We start from the raw sequence: 22,142 nt of genomic DNA on the forward strand, positions 1-22,142 counted from the left end.
GTGACTCACAAGGAAGTGTACAGCAGGCCTGAAAATTAATTATTCAGTTCAAGTCTGAACTTCTCCCGTAAAATTAAACAGTCATTGGTAAGGTGTGCTTTGCAGAAGAAAGTAGGGCGGATGTGTGCAGGATAATAGGCTCAAAATTATGTATAGAAAGTATTTGTAACTTGTCATGACATTTTTGCATTCACTTTCAGACCTTTCTTTCCTTGTTTGATTAAAAAGTAGTATTTAATATATTTCTTACTTTAACAACACCATATCTACTGTAGCATCTTCAAGACTTTGCAGTTCTGCAAATAACTGTGGTGTCCCTCCTTTAGTGCACACAGTAAATGTGCCTCAAATCTGTATTTAATCACCAGAACATTTTACATTATCTTGAATTTTTAGTTTTGCAAAAAGTCAAATAAAATAGGAGAGCATAGAAGGAAAACCTGTTTGAAAAGAAAGATTTGTAAAAACATTATGAGCGTTGCAATTAATGTTGGTGCTTGTTTTAAAAATGCATATTTAGTCTGATACAGCGTAATTTGTAAATTCTTCTTTAAATAATGGAAATAAGCTGTATATTTGAAGAATTCCACCAGTAGTTCTAGAATGGAGACCACAAGAATGTGATACGCCTGTGTTCAGTCCTACGCACTCTGATATGTTTCCCGTGCTAACAAGTAGGTCATCCAGGAACACCTACCAGATGTTTGAAAAGGATGAGATCATTATTTGCAATGATAACAAACCTTCTTACTTTAGAAGATGTTCTCCAACATTGATATACTTAGGGACATGCCCCTTGAGAAGGACGATGGGAACAGCCTCTTCCTACTCTATTGTGAATATACCGCTAATGTTGTAAAGGGACTCGAAAGGTACCAGAATCACTACAGCTTAATTCAATGGTTCTAGGGCAAATAGATTGTCCCTGCAAAGCAGTGTTTACATATCTACATAATGCCACCTCTAGTGGCAGTCACTGTGACACCCACAAGATGGATTTCCTGAATGAAATTTGCAAGAACTACATTCAGCATCTCAGCACTTAATTAATTTGCACTAATATGGGGCAAGTGAGTAGGATGTCCTCACTAGGCATGTGCATGGGGAAAATTTTCGGTTCGGTTCGGCATTCCGAAATTTAGAATTTTCGCAATTCGGGACTTCGGCAACTTCGGAACTTCGTCGCTTCAGCACTTCGGCACTTGGCAGTTCGACACTTCGGAACTTCGGCATTTCAGCACTTCGGAACTTCAGAAATTCGTTAATTTCGGAACTTCAGGACCTCGGCAATTCGTCAATTCGGACATTCGGAAGTACCCGAATGTCCGAATTGCCCGAAATTCGTCCGAATTCATATTCGGACCGAAACGAATTGCACATGTCTAGTCCTCACTGCTTTTTATTTTAATGGAGAACCCACATGCTAACCATGGGCGGGATATGAGGGGTTGGAGGGCTGACACAAGGGCTTCCCATTTTTTTTGGCACTTCGGCAGTTCGACACTTCGGAAATTCGGCACCTTCGGAACTTCGGCATTTCATCACTTCGGAACTTCGGAATTTCGGGACTTCGGCACTTCTATTGCAGCTGCTTAGTAGATAACTCCCTAATTCCCACGGTATTAGGGAGTTATCTACCAAAAGGCTGAAAGACCTAAATTGGTCTTTCAGACAAATTTACTAATACTAAGTAAACTATACTAAGCTATACCGCGAGTAGGGGCATGTCTAGTAAACAGTGAGCAGCCTGTGGCTGCTCACTGTTTTAAAAAAAAAATAGGCCCCCCAGCGGGTGGGGGCCCTTAAGTAAAATGATGGGGGGGACCTATTGTCCTCCCCCCCCGAGCCCCCACCCCTGAGCGGTGGGTGGGGGCCCTAAATACTAATAAGGGGGGGAACCTAATGTCCTCCCCCCTGGCCCCCACCCCTGAGCGGCGGGTGGGGGCCCTAAATTGGTATAAGGGGGGGACCTAATGTCCTCCCTCCTGGCCCCCACCACTGAGCATCGGGTGGGGGCCCTAAATACTAATAGGGGGGGACCTAATGTCCTCCCCCCTGGCCCCACCCCTGAGCGGCGGGTGGGGGCCCTAAATTGGAATAAGGGGGGGACCTAATGTCTTCCCCGCTGGCCCCCACCCCTGAGCGGCGGGTGGGGTCCCTAGATACTAATAAGGGGGGGACCTAATGTCCTCCCCCCCTGGCCCCCACCCCTGAGCGGTGGGTGGGGGCCCTAAATACTAATAAGGGGGGCGAACCTAATGTCCCCCTCCTGGCCCCCACCGCTGAGCGGCGGGAGGGGGCCCTAAATACTAATAAGGGGGGACCTAATGTCCTCCATCCTGGCCCCCACCACTGAGCGGCGGGTGGGGGCCCTAAATACTAATAAGGGGGTACCTAATGTCCTCCCCCCTGGCCCCCACCCCTGAGCGGCGGGTGGGGTCCCTAAATACTGTTAAGGGGGGAACCTAATGTCCTCCCTCCTGGCCCCCACCCCTGAGCGGTGGGTGGGGGCCCTAAATACCAATAGGGGGGGACCTATTGTCCTCACCCCCGGCCCCCACCCCTGAGCGGCGGGTGGGGGCCCTAATGAAAAGTCCCATCCCCCGCAGGTGACTAGGGGACCCAAAACCCTAGTCACCCCCTCCCCCCCCCAAAAAAATGACCCCCCCTGCCTACCCCCCTCCCACGCTGTGTAATTTGACTCATAACTCTCTGATTGGTTACTTAATCCACCAATCAGAGAGTTATGAGTCAAATTACACAGCGTGGGAAAATTCCAAATAACTTTCCCACGCTGTGTAAAATGACACAGAGCACTCTGATTGGTGGATTTCAAACCAACCAATCAGAGTGCTGTGACAGGTAAATGTAGAGACTTACCTGTCAGTCTCTTCATTTACCTGTCAGAGCACTCTTATTGGATGGCTTAAAGTCACCAATTAGAGTGCTCTGAGCCTAATTGCAGGGCGGGGCAAGGCTTTATTTTTTTTTGGGGGGGAGGGCGTGACTAGGGGTTTGGGGACCCCTAGTCACCTGGGGGGGACTTGACATATTTCTTAGGGCCCCCACCCACTGCTCAGGGGTGGGGGCCGGGGGGGAGGACAATAGGTCCCCCCCATTGGTTTTTAGGGCCCCCACCCGCTGCTCAGGGGTGGGGGCCAGGAGGGAGGAGATTAAGTCCCCCCCTTATTAGTATTTAGGGCCCCCACCCACCGCTCAGGGGTGGGGGACAGGGGGGAGGACATTAGGTCCCCCCCCTTATTTTACCGTAGGGCCCTCACCCACCGCTCAGGGGTGGGGGCCAGGGGGGAGGACATTAGGTCCCCCCTTATTAGTATTTAGGGCCCCCACCCACCGCTCAGGGGTGGGGGCCAGGGGGGGGACATTAGGTCCCCCCATATTATAATTTAGGGCCCCCACCCACCGCTCAGGTATAGCAAGTAGGGGCATAATTTAGTAATACTAAGTAATCTTTACTTTGTATTCGTAAATTTGGCTGAAAGACCAATTTAGGTATTTCAGCCTTTTAGTAGATAGCTCCCTAATACCGTGGGAATTAGGGAGTTATCTACTTATTCATTCCTGTCATTACACTGACTGGCCAAGTAACTTATATTTTATATGAATGTATGTTACTTGATTGTTGTAAGTGTTGCAAATGCTTACAGGTGAATCCTGGCTATGTTTGTATAATTTTTATTTAAAATTGTATACAATGTAACATTCTTCTTCTTTCACTGGGTAAGTATATTAGTACTTAGGCAATACTGTGCTTCGGAACTTCGGCACTTTGACACTTTGGAACTTCGGCACTTCGACACTTCGGAAATTCGGTAATTTCGGAACTTCGGGACCTCGGCAATTCGGCAATTCGGACATTCGGAAGTACCTGAATGTCCGAATTTCTCGAAATTCGTCCGAATTCATATTCGGACCGAAACGAATTGCACATGTCTAGTCCTCACTGCTTTTTATTTTAATGGAGAACCCACATGCTGACCATGTGCGGGATATGGGGGTTGGAGGGCTAACACAAGGGCTTCCCATTTTTTAAAATTAGTTGACCCCATCGTGGATGTCCCCATCTTTTCAATTTATTAGAGTAGTGACCTGTGATCTTTACCCGGTTCCCCCTGCATCTTACCGCTATTATTTTATTACTGCAAGCTGCCACTGGATGCTCACTGTGTAGCAGGCTTGTTGACACTTGCATGGGCGAGATGTGTAACTTGGAGAACAAATAGAAAGGAATCTCAGGCAAGTAGCCAAATTATTCTAAAATAATTACAATAGGGTAGGGCTGACTCATCCTGGGTACCATAACTTCTACAGGTGCTTGAAATGTCCAATTAAATAAAGGAAATAAGTAAAATAAATGTTAATTTATTTACCAACCTTGGAAGTATTTCATTAATTATAAAGATGTCCAGACAGTGGTTTAATTAAAAATATGTCTAGGCAGTGAATAAAAGTAAATTGGTCAGGATTGTTGAACTAGATGCAGAAGGTATATAACAGTACACTGCTAGTTTAACAACAGGATCAAATCTCTAGGGTAAACTGGATATTGTTATATTTGTTATAAAGGACCAGTTTCTATCTGGGGAAACAAGGTCCTCTCTAAAATGGTACCCTTGTAGAATTGCCATATGTAAGGGTGCTGTTTAGTAGAAAGCTCCTTTTTGGTATATTTATGGCAATCCCACAAGAAGTAGGGAGCTATTTACTAAGAAGCTGAAAGATCGAAATTCCAAAGAGCCTTACATTAGCTCTTCTGTGTTGTTCGACCACAGTACAATAATAGGTCAGCTGTAATTAGGCAATTCTAGAATTGGTATTGCAGAATCATGTAATACCATGTGCACATATTTTGTATGGATAATGAGGAAGTGAATGGAGAAAGTGTTTGTGTACAAATCTACACCAGGTATGCCTCTGTTCTTCACTCATCTTAACCCCTTAACGCCGTTACGGCGTTCTATGCCGTCGCGGCTTTAAAGGGCTTTAAAGCCGTTGCGGCGGCATAGAACGCCGTAACGGCTTGCAGCCCCAGGGGCAGAGGTGTACTCACCTCCGCCGCGATCCTCTTCTGGGGGGCTGTCTGAGAGCCCAGGCAGCCCCCCTCCGGCAAATGAGGCCCCCGGGGGCCATGTGATCGCTCTCAAAGAGCGATCACATGGCCCCCTATAGCTGGCTATGGATCTGCCAGCAGGGGGACTGTTTAAAATATTAGACAGTCCCCCTGCTGGTAGGTAGTGTAAAAAAATAAATATAAAAATGTTATAAAATAAATTAAATGCCTTTTTATATATATATAATATGTATATATATTATATATATAATATATATACATATTATATATATGTAACGTCATACGTAATGTATTTTAATATTAATATTAGTATATATATTAATATTAAAATACACTTAGAATGACGTTACATATATATAATATGTATATATATTATATATATAATAGATCTACATATATATATTATATATATACGCATAATTACAATAATAAATAAATAAAATAATTAAATAAATAAATAAAATATTGAAACAAAATATAAAATAAATTATATATTCATATGTAATTTCATTCTAACTGTATTTTGTTATTAATATATATATACTGGAAACAGAATACACTTAGAATGACATTCTATATATATCTATCTATATATAAAATACAAATAACCGCAAATATATATAGAGAGATAAATACATATAATTACATAAAAGATTACATTAGTATACACGTAGAATTTATATACCTATAAATGCATATATATTAAAATTCTACGTGTATATTTAAGTAATTTTTTAACATAATTATGTCATTTGATTAATTAAAATTTGATTGACATGCCTGACAACACAGGGAGAAAGTGCAGAGAATTTAATTTGCATGCACTATATTAGACCCTGTAACTCTCCAAGACACCATAAAACCTGTACATAGGGGGTACTGTTTTACTCGGGAGACTTCGCTGAACTCAAATATTAGTGTTTAAAACTGGTAAATTGTATTACAACGATGATATTTTAAGTAAAAGTGACGTTTTTTGCATTTTTTACAAACAAACTGCACTTTTATGGACTATATTATTGTTGTAATATGTTTTACTGTTTTAAAACACTAATATTTGTGTTTAGTGAAATCTCCCGAGAATAACAGTACCCCACATGTACAGGTTTTATGGTGTTTTGGAAAGTTAGAGAGTCACATATAAGGCTTGCATTTCATTTTTTTGACATTGAAATTTGCCAGATTAGTTATGTTGCCTTTGAGACCGTATGGTAGCCCAGGAATAAGAATTACCCCCATGATGGCATACCATTTGCAAAAGTAGACAACCCAAGGTATTGCAAATGGGGTATGTCCAGTCATTTTTAGTAGCCACTTAGTCACAAACACTGGCCAAATATTAGTTTTTTGCTTTTTTCACACAAAAACAAATATGAACGCTAACTTTGGCCAGTGTTTGTGACTAAGTGGCTACTAAAAAAAACTAAACATACCCCACGTTCAATACCTTGGGTTGTCTACTTTTTCAAATGGTATGCCATTATGGGGGTAATTCTCATTCCTGGGCTACCACACCGTCTCAAAGGTAACATTACTAATCTGGCAAATTTCAATTTGAAAATGGAACGTTCTATATTTGACCCTGTAACTTTCCAAAACACCATAAAACCTGTTAATGGGGGGTACTGTTGTACTCGTGAGACATCGCTGATTACAAATATGTGCATTTTGTTGCCGTAAAACCTAACAGTATTATGACATTTACAGCTAAAATGTGAGGCGGAACTACAAATTTAAAAAAAAAAATCAAATTTCTCACAGTTTTTTTTAATTTTATTCATAATAAATTGTTTCAAATACAAATATTTTATATGAAATGAAAGCCCTGTTTCTCCTGAACAAAATGATATATAATAAGTGTGGGTGCATTTAATATGAAAGAGGGGAACTACGGGTGAACAGACATATAGCGCAAATTCCAGTTTTTGTTTACGTTTTGTTTTGATCAGAACGTGTACTATTGACTCCGTCCTGAAGGGGTTAAGCTTCTCATATTTTGCTTTTCCTGCAGTCAATCTTTTCTCTAATTTACAACAACATCCTTTGAATAAAGTTTGGAGTAAGAAGCAACAGCCATAACTTCCAGCCCTGTTTGGTGCCAGTCATTAAAAAAACTCCATAGCCCCAAAAAACCAACAACTCACTATTTAGTAGATGCTATTTAGTAGATACAATGTTAACATGCGTACATGTATATCTGCATGTTTTCATTGGACATATACCCTAAGCAGAGGAGCCTTCTCATTGAGGGAGGTGTTTCTGCCCTTGATTATAAAAGTGCTAATTTATATTGATTCTACAGACTTGAGCTGGCTGAAATGCTTTATGTGTTTAGAGTCTACCTTTAAACATTGAGCAGGTACATGTGCCTAGGTGTGGCGCAACCATAAGGGGGAACAGGTGGCCACCTTAGTGTGCATTGGCCGCGGGGTAGGGGGGGGCGCAAGATCCAGTTTGACCAGCAGAAGGGGAGCACATAGCACTCCACATGCAGCCAGTCACTCCTTGTAGTGTTGCGAAGCGGACCATAATAGAGGAACTTCTGTATCCTCCACCCAGTCTGACACGAAGTGCTCACTGGGAGCGCCGAACAGCTTCCTGTCAGTCTGGGTACAGGTTTACAGAAGTTCCTCTGCTGCTGTCTGCTTGGCCATGCTACACAAAATGGTAAGCAGGCACAGGATGGCATGAGGCAGATACAAAAGAGAGAGACATGTGCTTGGGTGGAGAGACACACCTAGAGGGGCTGGGGGTGGAGACAAAGAGACACAGAGGTGCTGGGGGTGGAAAGAGACAAGATGCGGGGATAATACATATACAGAGATGCTGGGAAGGGGATTAAGAGGCACACCAAAGGGGCAAGGGGTTGAAAGAAATATAGAGGGGGGGGGAGGGAGAAGGATATACACAAAAAGGGCTAGGGGAAGAGGTACAAAGGGGAGATGGGTAAGGGGAGAGAGAACACAAAGGTGCTGGGGGAGTAGATGAGACCCACATTGAGGCTGGGGAAGTGGAAAAAGAGACACACAAAGGAGCTGGGGGGAGAAAGATACACACAAGGGGGCTGGGGAGAAAGATACACACAAAGGAGCTGGGTGAGTAAGAGGCACACAAAGGGGCTAGAGGGAGGTAAGAGACATAAAGTAAGAGACATAGAGGAAAAACAAATGAGGTGTAAGATATACTAAAGGGAAGTGTAAGAAAAAAATAGGGATATGAAATACTAAATGGGATAAGACATTCATAAGAGAGGGTAAGAAACACAAAAGAGGGTAAGAAATTCCAGAGGGAAATTAAGGGACACACAGGTGAAGATGCATTTTTTTGGGAGGAAACGTGTGTAGCCAAAAGTCCCTGCACCGGCCTTGCATGTACCAGTTTCATACCTCTAAAGCAAAACAGTCATTCAAGTTAGCCTTACCACACATGATCTCAGCAAATATATCTAAGACTGATTATGTACACTGATTTTTTTCTAAGTTTATGGTTAAGTGTTTTATAAAAAACAAAAAAACAGGAAATTGTGGTGAATTGGAAACATTTTGTGCAATGTAGACAAGATGGTTACATTCTCTTAATCATCTTGTTTGGATTAGCCTCAGTGGTGACCATAGGAACAGTACACAGGGGGGCCAAAATGTATCACAGTCAAAACTGGGGGGAGGTCACTAATAATTTCCACCAATAAATCATATAATTAGAGATCACAAGAGGCTGTAGTGAGTTTAGGGGACACATAGAGGCTGTAATTGGTGCAGGGAGTGATAGGGACTTTAGTGGGTGCAGGGGGTAATAAAGGCTGTTTTGGGTGCAGTGTGTATTGTGGCTGTAGTTGGTGCATTGTGTATTTGGGGCTTTAGTGGGTGCAGGCAGCACTGGCACAACCAAAGGCATCACAGACGACTGCCTAGAGCGCAACAGCCCTGGGATCACAATCGCCAGGTGACCAGAAGGAGGCAAGCACACTGCAAAGCGTTCTCCCTCCTGCCAGTCACTTCATGTAGCATGGCTGAGCGGATTGCAGTCTGACAGAAAATGCTCACTGTGACAATGAGCAGCTTCCTCTCAGACCGAGTAGAGGATACTCTACGCGGTCTGCTCAGCCACGCTACATGAAGGTTTGCGAGAGGGAAGGGGGGGAGAGACCACACAACATGGGGATTTCAAACAACCCCATCGTAATATGTTTATGCAATAATCTCAGTTCTCTATTTATATGAAAATGTTGTTTTTTATTTGCAATCACAGAAAGAGAGCATTTTAGCACATAGAACTGTGTTAAATCAGACTGCAAATTATCGCAAGTAACTCTTGTGACTGCATGTTTTATCCATTGGCGAGCACCAAGGCACGAGAAGCCAGAAGAATTCATGTCTGGCTGGCAGCAGGATCTTCAGACTCTTCTAAAATGACTTCTCCAAGGTGTTAAAAAAAGGGCCAGGGCTACCGCTTGTTAAGCCTGTTAACCATACAGAGGAAAGGGGAAATAACAAATGTGGGGTTTGTCAGAAAGGAAGTAAGGCAAGAGTCAGTGTCATAGCAGAATCGTTATGCCTAAATGTGTGTAACAATTTGGCACTGTAAACATATTGGTAAACTTGTCCATTTCTATTTGTGTGGTTGTATGTGTCCACGTTTTGAATTTGTCACAAAATCCAGCAGCGCCCTTCCAGAGTTTGGGCTCTGGATCCAACCCTGGAATAAAGGGTGTTGCACAACACAATTAGCAACTTCCTTACCCCTCCTTACTTCCCAAATAAATTAGTACTTTCTGGTTTTCATAAAAGCAGAGAATTAGCTGTGTTTTAGATGTCATAGATGTCAATTGTCCATTTTTTGTCAATCCTCTATTTCAGGCTCCTGTGCTGGTATTGATTTTTCCAAAGACCTGCTTTGTGAAATTTGTCTGGCACTTCAATCAATATCTCACTCTCCTCATTACAGCTTTTCCAAAGACTTCTTTAATGCACAAATGTCTGGGCCCTTGGCAGAAAGGGACCGCGGGTTGCCATGGTAAAATGTCCATCCCCTATCAACGATAGCTGGGTTGCTTTTATGCTTATTTTTAAACCATGGGGATAACTCATAATTTCACTATAACGTTTTTAGATTTTATTTGTCCTTCGTGGGGAGAAGCTTGGAAACCATCCTCTATGAAGTCTACAGGGCAACTTCATTGTGGATGCACACTCGTTACTAGCAAGTGTTTGAAGTGCCTAGAAACCACAGTGCATGCACTGTGGTTCCTGTTCAGGAGAGTGGGAAAACTGCCTTTAAGAGGGTACATTTTTTCAGTCCAGCGATCTATACAGACTCTGTGTTAAATAGTTATATTGACAGGTGAGGGAGGGACCCATTTTAAATTGAATACAATTTTATGTATGACAATTTTATGTATACACTATAATATGTTGTTTAAATATAATTTAATATTGTAAATAACAAAAAAAAAATACAACTAGCAATCATTTAATTATGAAATTAGAAATATTCTGAAAATAAACATTTTGTGTCAAAAATTCTGTTTTCCATTTTCAACACTAGCAGGGTTATTCACTGAAGTGAGAATTCAAGGTAAAATTTAAAGTGAATTTCATATTGAAGGTCAAAATAGCATAAATTAAAAAAAAAAGTCAGCTATGCTTTTTGTTCAGCTACAATGTCCTTACATTTAAAATGTGCTTTGAATTCACCTTAAATTCACAATTTAGTAAATAACCCTGTAGATATTATCTCATTTCATCTTCAATTTGCTTCGGGACACTGTATAATGATGTCCAGAAGTGTCAATTTTGATTATCCCCTTATTAATATGCTAATTTTGATAAAGTGACCATAAGTTAAAAACATGTTCAGGAAAATTAAATGCATTACACGCCTTTCATTAAAACTTTGATTATGCAGATGTTTTGTTTTTTTTTTTTGCATAGCCAGATAACCCATTAGGCCACATAGCCTTCTGTTTAGAGCCTAGCACACACAGGCCTGCATGTGAGGGTACCCACTCTGAGCTGGCAGGGAGTTAGATAGGTCTCTTTGCTGAGCCCCGCACCCCTTTACTTAATAGAGGGAGCCATGTGGTTTGCACCTTGAGTGCAGACTAATTTACAAGGTGCTCAGAGTTCTGTAAATCATTGCGAAACAGCTGAAACCGTAAGGGAGCTCTTAAAGTGAACTGCACCAGATACTGGTGCATACCCATCCACAGCTCCACTGTACCACCAGAGATAACACCCCCCTTCCAGCAACAAGGTAAGGAGCAAGGGGAAAATGGAAAACACCTCACCCAAACTTCCCACCCAACACTTAGACACCACTTAGGACATCCAACCCCACAAACACAAGACTCAATCAACAAACACACACAGACTCCTCCTATACAGCTCTCAGCCTCCTACACAGACACACACACAATACTAATACACTACACACATTCTCACACACACACAACAATCAGTCTACCCCACACATTCAACCCTGTGACACTACAAACAGCACTAACAGGAAATAGTCCAGGGCTCTAAGAGGGGGTCATGATCGGTTATCCTGCTAAAGGCCCCAGGCAACTGTAATCAAGCTCTGTTTTTTTATACAAGTCAAATTGTGGAATATTCAACTTCATGAAGTCATAATTCTATCTTTAGAAAACCCATTCACCAGGGGTTTGCTAATGATTTTAGTTAGATATGTAGATGCAAAATGCATGCCTCTGTATCTATCATCATAAAGTGAGCTGTGGTCAGGAAATTAACACTTGTGTAGCCTAGTAGGTTGTTAGGTTACACAGTGGATTCAATGTTCATTTGTGTTTCCAGACTTGTATTCCTGGTGACAGACATTATCAGTTTCCTAAATGGCTTGCACAAAAGAACATATATTAAAGGATCCATGCATACATTGGTGGTTGCTATCCATAGGGTAATTTCTTTAGAAATGAACAGTTTGTTTTGAAGGTAGCAATCTTTTATGATCCCTGTTTGACTAAATGTGTAAGGAATCCGTGAGAAGTGAAATGGTGCGAAACACAAGAAGAACACAACCACCACGATAAAAACTCTGGCTTTAGTCTTTCGCTTTGTAGAGCAATTCTTACTCCTTGATTTGGTAAATGACTTGTAAACCTTCCTTGTAATTATTGTGTAAAATATGATCATGGAGAGAAAAACAGACCAGAAAATAAACTGGCAAATGTAATTTACTGCTTCGTGCCACTTGAGACCCAATGGATTCTTCAGATTAGCACATTTCCTAACATTTTGTGGTGTTGCCTTCTCATTTGAGAGGATCATGTTTGGAAGTGAGAGTCCAAACATAATAAGCCACACTGCTATGGAGATTCGCTTGGCTACAGAGGTTTTATCCATCCATGTTCTACCTAGTGGTCTAATGATCTTTAGAAAACGGTCAAGTCCTATAAGTCCAAGAAGTATGATGTTGATATACATAGTTTCATAAAATATCACTGCTGAGAAACGACAAACAAACATTTTTAGTTTCCACGATACAAGCCCAGAATCTGTAAGAATCTTAAATGGTAACGTCAACGTCATGATGAAGTCCGCGGCCAATGTGTTCTTCAGATAAATAATGAAAACTGTGTTGCTGGGAACGTAGCAGAAAATCCAAAGGGATATACTATTCAGAATTATTCCAAGCAAGAATATAATGGTGTATAGAACTGGAAACACAACTTCTATGATCCTGGTGTCTCGTACACAATGTTTGGGAGTTAGTGACCCTGTAGTATTATTCATAGCTGTAACAACAAAATGAAAATTAAATGCATATTATCAAATAATTATGTGTATTGATATTTTTCATTTTATTTGTTGCTTAATGTGATGTATATTTGAGGATGAAGTAGAAGTGCCCTGTGCCTATTAAAAAGAAAAAGAAATATATAAATTGGCGTCTGTAGAGTAACTTTTCAGACAGTCTATGTTGTAAATGGCAGTTGTAAAGTTGTAATGTTGGTTTTCAAGTTGTAATGTTGAAAACCAACATTAGCGAATACAATTCTGTTTCTTTTCTGCCAACAAATGTGTTAATTAAGAGACACATTTTTAAAAATATATATATTTTATTAGTGCTATTTGTTAACTCTACAATATAAATACATTTTTTTAATAATTACATTAGGAATGTAATTATTCCTATGTATAATTTAGGCATTATGGTGTTTATAACATGTGCCACCAGCCTTGTATATTGTGACTTTGTATAAGGGATATATATATATAGTAGTAGTATATAGTTTAGAGGAGGCAGTCAGTACTAACTAGAAAGCACCTAGTTTAAAGGGACACTATACGCACCAAAACAACCCAAGCAGTTTTGGTGTATAGATCATGATTCATCATCATTCAATCTCACTGCTCAATTCTCTGCTTGGTATGGAGTTAAGTTACTTTGTTTATGCAGTTCTAGCCATACTTCCCTGCATGTGACTTACACAGCCTTCCTAAACACACCTGAAAAGTAAGATCTAATGTTTACACTTTATTGCAAATTCTTATTAATTCAGAATTTCTTATCTCCTACAATGTTAATGACTTGTTAGACCCTGCAGAGTAAGAGATAAAAACTTCCAAAGCAAGTTAACATCTGATTGAAAATGAAACAATTTTTGTCATGCTGGCTGTGTGAGTCACAGCCAGGGAGTTGTGGCTGGGGCTGTATAAACAGAAACACAAATGATTAAACTCCTAAATGGCAGAGAATTGAGCAGTGAAACGTCAGATGCATGATCTATACACAAAAACTGATTCATGAAGTTGTTTTAGTGACTATAGTATCCCTTTAATATGCAAAATAAAATCCCCCCATGTCATTGTGCCTTGGTCCTCTTCTTACCTTATAATTTAAGTGACCTTTAATGTGAGCTAGTAACGTAGGGACCAAAAGACACCTAGAATGCATGAGGGTGCTGCTTTCCCAACTTCTCCCTCATTCCATATTTGGAGGAGGGATTGTAAATGTTTGAGATGCTTGGAGAGAAAATATGAAATACATTTTTCCAAGGATTCTTTGCTGCAGTTTACCTCTTAGTTCCTTTTAGGGTTAGCCATTGGCAGTACCCCCTCATTATTAAACAGACGTGGACTTGGTCTCCTCTTTTGTGGAACCCATTCATTATACATGGATTTGTGGAATGCAAGAGCTCTACAACTGCTTATTTTAACTAACCATGTATATATAAACAGGTATAAAAATAATACAAAAAATATATGTAAATCGAAGTAACACATATTTTAATGAGTCGTGTTCGAAGGTGCAGCCAATCAGCACTAAAAAGGCTAGCATGGCTATTTGAAGTCACTTATTTCTCAACTCGATATCTCTCCCTCCACACTCTCTCGGTTAATGTGTGAATATTAAGATTATTGTCTGGCATGTATCAGCCAACTTTAGACAATTTGTCTTAGATAAAATTACTGGCGAGTAGCAGTTTTTGTGCATTGAGTTCCTGTTAAAAAGGGCTGCTTAGTTTCTAAACACATCTGTGCTAGGTTATACTGAGGTGCTAGCGGAATGGTTTTAGTGGTTACTTGCTTATTCCCCCCCCCCCCCGCCCCCTCTCTCAGCAGACAGACCATCGGCATAACCCTTATGCCGATGTCTGTCTGCATTAGCAATCACCTCCCGAGTTCCGTAATGCCAGGCTTTAACATTGCATATTCAGCATGTGTTTTCAGCGCATTATCACTCTGACTGTCCTTGTTCAGTAGGGGGATGTGCTGACATATGCCAGCGCAGCTGCATCGTTACAGTAACTGTCCCAGGTGTGGAAAAAAGCCAATATTGTTGGATAAGCTTTCCAAATGATTTTAAGGGACTCTATAGGCGACAAAACTACTTTAGCTTTAATGAAGCAGTTTTGGTGTAAACTTTTTAAACTAATTTTTTCAACAAAGTAAAATATGAAAACATACCGGTATATCATATATAAAAAATATCAATATATAAAATATCAAAATATTACATTTTTAAAATATTTTTCATAATATTAAATCATTTTAAAAGTGTATCCAAAAATATGAAATCATTTGGAAAATGTATCTAACAATAGTAAATTGTATATATAAAATAGTAAACAATAGCTTCTTCTCATCCTCCACAATATCGGTCTACAAGATATTGCTCTCTCCTTGTGCTCCTCCTACCTCTCCCAGCGCTCTTTCAGTGTTTCTTTCTCTGGCTCTGCTTCTTCTCCCCAACTCCTCTCTGTTGGTGTCCCCCAAGGTTTAGTCCTTTGTCCCCTACTGTTCTCCATCTATACTGCCTCCCTTGGTAAACTCATTAGCTACTTTGGTTTTTAATATCATTTCTATGCAGATGACACGCAAATCTACCTATCCTCTCCTGATCTCTCCCTGTCCCTCTTGACTAGTGTCTCTGACTGCCTCTCTGCTATTTCTAACTGGATGGCTACCCACTTCCTTAAACTACACTTGACCAAAACTGAAACTCTGGTCTTTCCTCCCTCAAGTGTTGTTACTCCTGTGTCTGTCTCCCTCCAAGTCAACGGTGCTACCATCAGCTCCACCACGCAGGCTCGCTGCCTAGGTGTTCTCTTTGACTCCGACCTCTCCTTCAAGCCTGATGTTCAATCTATTGCCAAATCCTGTCATTTCCATCTCAAAAACATTGCGCGCATCCGCCCCTACTCAATGCCAGATGCGACTACGGTGTTGGTCCATTCCACTGTCCTTTCTCGCCTTGACTACTGTACTCCGCTTCTCAGTGGTCTTACATTCTCCCAACTTGCGCCGTTACAGTCCATAATGAATGCGGCGGCGAGGCTCATCTTCCTGTCTGCCCGCACCTCACATGCCTCACCCTTCTGTCAGTCCCTACATTGGCTTCCTATAAAATATAGAGCTCAATTTAAAATTCTGGTTCTTGCTTTCAAATCTCTACATAATGCTGCTCCCACCTATCTATCCTCCCTTATACACAAGTATGTCCCGTCTAGGCCCTTACGCTCTGCTGAAGACTTACGTCTATCTTCTGTCCGTACTCCCACCTCTGATGCTCACCTTCAAGATTTCTCAAGGGCTGCACCGTTCCTGTGGAACTCACTTCCCTCCTCCGTTAGATGCTCACCCAGTCTCCACTCCTTCAAACAATCGTTAAAAACCCACTTCTTCATAAAAGCGTATCAATTAAATTGTTAATAGCTCCCAACTGATTCCTCTTCTGCAACTGTCATTAGTCCAATACTATCCTTACCTTTTTGTGTCACTTTACCCCACTCCCTCTAGCATGTAAGCTCATTGAGCAGGGCCCTCAACCCCCCTGTTCCTGTGTGTCCAACTTGTCTGGTTACAACTACATGTCTGTTCGTCCACCCATTGTAAAGCGCTGCGGAATTTGATGGCGCTATATTAATAACAACATAATAATAAAAATAATAATTGAGGCCAAAGGAAGTTGCTGCTCATAAAAGCGGGATGATAGGACTGTTGGATCGGGTAGAAAGTAGGTAAGTATTGTGAAAACTCAGAGATGCGACATGGGTAAAAAAATATATAAATTGGACTTCAAATAGCAAGGGGAATATGACAAAGTGTACAAAAATTGATTACAGGTTCACTTTAATATAAGGGTGACTTCTGTATAGATATATCACTAGATAAATAAATTGCTGCAGAGAAGAAAGTGGCATGACAGAAGTATCCTTTAATCCAAATACAAGATGAGATAGACATAAAGCATATATGTGTGAATATTAAATACACAGATAAATGTGCTTTTATGACAATGGGACAATTTGTCTAAACGTTCTTCTCCTTTCTTCTTTTTTTTTTTTTTGCAATTCTGAAAAGCCCAGGCATCATTGACATAAGGTAGAATGGTAAATAGGGTTAGAACTGTACTGCTGCCTTCATTATCCACAATTAGCTATTCTCTAATTAGACATATCTAGCATATCTAGCATTGGAGGAAGACAGTTCAAGTGAAAAAAGCAAGTGAAAACTTGAGGGCAGATATGAAACACAAAACACCATAACCACTACTGTGTGCCAGGAGTGTCCTGGCACCTCCCCCACAATGTAAGTAGTCCAGCCATTTTAGAATGGTTTGACTTCTTACCTGGCATCTACCAGGTGCTGCTCCCTTCATCCACCATAGACCTATATATCGCCCTTTACCCACTATAGCTCTCTAAGTTAAGCTGTAAGCCTGGTGGTTCAGCCAATGAGGTATCTTAGGAAAGCTAATTGGGAGCTTCCAGCTCTCCTATCTGCAGAGAGAAGGGGTGGCGTGACATTCGTCAGGGCCCAGGTAAGAGGTCAAATTGGAGATTGTGGATGCTGAATTAGAGTGATGCCATATCAATATTGGGTGTTGTGAAGTTAGAAAGATTAATGTTGAAGAACTGGGACTAATACGAATCAATGGATTGATTGTATAGGATGTAAAAGGAACTGCTGGGGAGAAAGGGGTCATTGAATTGGATTAGGCATTTCTGTTATTGAGTTGTGGTATGGTAGGGATGATAAGAGAGTAGGCAAATTGCATTGCAATGAGATTTACCTGATCTGGCTGATTGTAGGGTTACATTATAATTACAGCCAGGCTTTATAGGAATCTAATACTACTGTTTTCTTGTGTATGTGCCACACAGTCTTTCAAAAGTCCCTAAAATTTTAAGTATTTGTTTATTGTTAGCACCTTGGTACTTTCAAGAGAAGTGCACAGATGTACAGGGTTATTCCCAACAAAATCTGCTGAAAATGACCTGATTCTGACCTCAGTTCTCATACATGCTATAATAATAATTTGTATATATATAGCGCCTTTGTCCCAGTGGGACTCAAAGCGCTTTTCAGCGCAATGCTATCGGAATTAACCAAATCTCTACAGCTGAATTGTATACTAAAGCCAAATACGGCCAGTATTCAGTTGGCCCAAGCAAATTACCCAGATGCATTCAGTGTCCAGATTAAAATCCATGTCTTTTACATCCGAGTCCTATACAAAGTATTGGATTTGTGAGATTTGTAAAGCACAGCTTTGAATAATATTAGAGATCCAGATCCAGCCTGCTGTCAGTGCTAATTAAATAACACTTGGCAGTTTGATGGTTAATCATGTGGTGGCTGGCCAGTACTTGCTAGCCTGCCGACACATTAGGAAAAAAAAGTTGAAATAAATAATTAAAAATGTCTGTGGGAATTGATAAAAGCAACATATCACAATAATGGAGGTTTCAAACCTCCCTATGCCCCCTAATACAGTAACATCCAGACCAAATAGCATGCATACCACGAACAATGTCTGGATTTTGCAGTCCAAATGGGCCTGTATGCAGTCACATGGTTTTGCCCCATTTAGTATAGGGCCATTCGAACTTTAGCGAATAATCCCACTAGTCATTAGATTTTGCTAATTTTTCTCTTCGGACATTATTCTCTTTACAATAAACAACGTCATAATCCAAAGGAAGCATTACAATTAACCTATATACTAAATATCAAATGAAAATAGAAATGTGGAGGCTACACCAGGGTATGCTATTATATACCATAAGCACTACTTGTATGGCTATGTCAAAGGACATTGTAGTGCCCAAAGGATATGTATCCTTCTGGTAAAATGAAACCTCTATATTTCTGTTCCTTCACCTTATCTTTTACAGCACTGGAGGAAAGCTGTTCTGAAGATTGCACAATTCCTGTAATTGTGTTTAAAGTCTGACTTTTCATTACATGTTTAATCCAACTCCCCCCCCCCCCCCCCAAAAAAAAAACCAAAAAAAAAAAAACAACCAAATACAACAACAACAACAAAAAATCCTCCAAATTTTTAATGAAACCCCTTGCTGCAGAAACTAAAGGGTTAAAAATGACTCCGCCACCTCCAACGCCCCTTGAGGAGCGTGCGCTAATCCGCGCATATTAGCCTCCCTATAGAAAAATAATTGAATCAGTGCTTTCCTATGGGCAAATAACTGATGCTGGGTATCTCATGCAGAGCGTGAGGACGTCCAGCGTCAGTTACCGGAGCAAAAGTCAGGAAGTGCCTCCAGTGGCTGTCTAGTAGCCATTGGAGGCAGACTGTTTCCTGCAGTGTAAACATTGCAGTTTCTCTGGAATGCTGAAAGTACACTAGGGACAGTGCACTCAGACCACTCCAATGAGCTGAAGTGCTCCTGGGTGCCTATAGTGTCCCTTTAATGAGGCATTTTATTAATAACTCTTGCTTTGTATAATCTGAAACTTCTAACTTTTCGGTTAGACATGTTGAATGCATGATTCAATTTCATTTAATGCCTGTTACTATAGTACTAGTAAGGTTATTCACCAAAGTAAGAATTGTAATTGTCAGAATTTCAGAGTAAATTGATAGTTTCAGTGCAGCAATTCCATGAGCAATGCAGGTTAAATATTGACCTGTCCTGACATCGGGTACTGATCAGTGAAGATGGAAAGTTATGCAATCATGCAACACCAATGTGCTAACAGTGTTATTCACGAACATTGAGAATTAAAAAATAATTTCAAATGTAAGCCCAAGATAGCAAAACTTGAAAACAATCTCTAAGTCCGCTATGATTCCATTTCGATTATTTGGCCTTAAATTTGAAATTCAGTTTGAATAATGCTGTAAACATGATCAAAGTACAGTGACATTCAATGGCTTGAGTCTCAAAAAAAAAAAAGTAGCCATAACAAAAAGGCTATAAATACGGCATATTTCTGCCTTAGCAACTAAGGCAGAAATATGAGGAGAAAAATACAAAACAGGAGCAAAATACCTTATTTAGATCTCCTATTTAGAACTGATATGAAAACAAGCCTCATTCACTGAAGGATAAGCAAGGGATGCTCATGTGCCCACAACATGACTCTCCAGAGTGAGGTGGTCAGTGCTCAACACCTACTGATTAGTCGTCAGATAGGACATTAATAGGAAACACTCTATGTATTAAAAGAACATGTCACTGTGTAACAATTGTAAGTTAGGCTTTAAAGAAAATAGTTTTAGACATCAAAGCACATTCTCTCCTAGTGATTGACGTTCATGCTTATTATGAAACCCACCTTTTATTCGGAGCCTGCAGCACTGATGGTATCTGTGTTCCGATATTTTCTCTAGATATGAGACTTTCTGATTAGTATTTTTGCTTCCTTTTGGGTAACTATATTGCAAAGTATTAAACTTCTCCTTTCTGAAGAAACTTCCTTTTTTCTCCCTTTAGTAAAGTCTAGCATTATTAAAATGTCTATAGCTACGATAACCGTTTTATCTTGTGTGTATAATCTAATTGACTGCATACTGAGTGAATGTCTTTATTGTGCATTTATCATGAGATATCTAGCAACCTTTTTACCAGTGGCCTTTATTGCACAAAGCTCACAGATCTCTGTTTGGATGGTCCTACACACAGTGGTTTAGACAGATGGAGACTGCTGGGGTCCCATAGTGTGACATAATTTATCCATGCAGATGAAACAGAGGGACACCGCACTCCTTTGGTAACCATGGTGCAACAGGACTTGAGGTAGGCCGAACCTGAAACCATAGACAAAAGATTGTCCCAGCATTCAAGGTTCAAATATCAATCAGCTGTACACTCTCCCAATAAATCTACTTATTCTGTGAACCTTGATTGTCTGGACCATATTTTGTCTTTCAACTATCATTTATCCCTGCGTACAGGGATCTTGACGTGCCTAAAACTCTCAACTCTATTGCCACTGACACCCACCCAGGAATGTCCTGACCAGGGCCGGATTAAGAGCACACTGGGCCTGGTGCTGACAATTATGATGGGCCTAATTACGGAATCTTATTGACCAAAAACATTAAAACAATCATACCTCCCAAGCGTCGTGTATCTGATGGAGATGGTGCTGGAGGGAAACTCATAGGATGCAGCTATAAGAAAACACATACTCTATGCTAATCTCTCTCTAATTTATATCTTTCATCTTTCAATTAAATCCATAACCCTTAACAGCAGTGTCCAGTGAAGCAGGCAGTCAATGGGCAGGGTAAAAGGGTGGCCACTGGTGCGAATCACGTGACCAGACCTGCCAAAAGGCGAGGACATGCCCAAAAAGGGGGCATGTCTGTCCAAAGAATTTGAAGGACAGCCTGACATGAATGCATGTCAGGCTGCCCGCCAATCATGCAGGCTGTCCAACTAAGGGCATACTATGCAGGCAGCACCCTGAGCTTAACATAAATGCGTCTAATGATGCGCTCACTCAATGCTTTCTAAGGACTGTCCCCTAGCACTCGCTGGTCCACTTGTCTCCTTACCTTCTTACTAGCAGGCAGAAGTTCCTGGTATATAGTCTGAGACAGATAAAAGGTATATGTAGTGAGTGTAGATGAATGGGGACATGCCACAGTGTTAGAGAGACCAATGTCTGCATTACCTAAACTAATTGTATTGTCAGCCAGTCCACACAAGTTTTGTTCCCACACATCCCTCTTAAGCTTCCAAACTTAAAGGGACACTATAGTCACCAGAACAACTACAGCTTATTGTATTTGTTCTGGTTAGTAGAATCATTCCATTCAGGCCTTTTGCAGTAAACACTGTCTTTTCAGAGAAAATAACTCCACTGGCCACTCCTTAGATGGCTGCTAGAGGTGCTTCCTGGGGCAGTACTGCCTAGTGTGCAGCACTGCCATTCAGTGTCTCCATCCTCGGCATGCAGACACTGAACTTTCCTCATAGAGATGCATTGATTAAATTTATCTTTATGTGGAGATGCTGATTGGCCAGGGCTATGACTTGTGCGGGCTCTGCCCCTGATCTGCCTAGTTGACAGTCTCACCCAATCCTATGGGGAAGTATTGTAATTTGCTCAGACCACCACTTCTGATGATGTCAGCAGACAGTCAGTTCAGAGGCAGAGCTAGCAGCTGCAGACTTGAATACAAGTTATATTTTACTATACTTAGGGAGGCAAGAAGGGGGCAGGGTGGTGGTTTTAACATAATTGGGTCAGAAATACATGATTGCGTTCCTGACCCTATAGTGCTACCTTAAGCAAGAGTATGTGAAGAGTAGTTAAGGTTGCCACCT

General features: G+C 40.8%; 2 protein-coding genes across 2 annotated transcripts in view; one reads left to right on the forward strand and one right to left on the reverse strand.

Moving 5' to 3' along the window:
* The window catches only part of MED12L (mediator complex subunit 12L), a 442,361-nt gene that overhangs the window by 265,270 nt on the left and 154,949 nt on the right, over positions 1 to 22,142 (forward strand). The window lies entirely within an intron of this gene.
* On the reverse strand, positions 10,702 to 20,180 carry P2RY13 (purinergic receptor P2Y13). The gene is made up of 2 exons (XM_063442537.1): positions 20,143 to 20,180; positions 10,702 to 12,848 (listed from the first exon to the last, which is right to left on the reverse strand). The coding sequence occupies exon 2, from the start codon at positions 12,844 to 12,846 to the stop codon at positions 11,872 to 11,874; it is 975 nt and encodes a 324-aa protein (XP_063298607.1). The 5' UTR covers positions 12,847 to 12,848; positions 20,143 to 20,180; the 3' UTR covers positions 10,702 to 11,871.

This window comes from Pelobates fuscus, chromosome 2 (assembly GCF_036172605.1).
Source record: "Pelobates fuscus isolate aPelFus1 chromosome 2, aPelFus1.pri, whole genome shotgun sequence".
Classification (NCBI taxonomy): domain Eukaryota; kingdom Metazoa; phylum Chordata; class Amphibia; order Anura; family Pelobatidae; genus Pelobates; species Pelobates fuscus.

Excerpts from the sequence above, each read along its gene's own strand:
- P2RY13 (XM_063442537.1), bottom strand. The coding sequence starts at position 12,846 with ATGAATAATACTACAGGGTCACTAACTCCCAAACATTGTGTACGAGAC.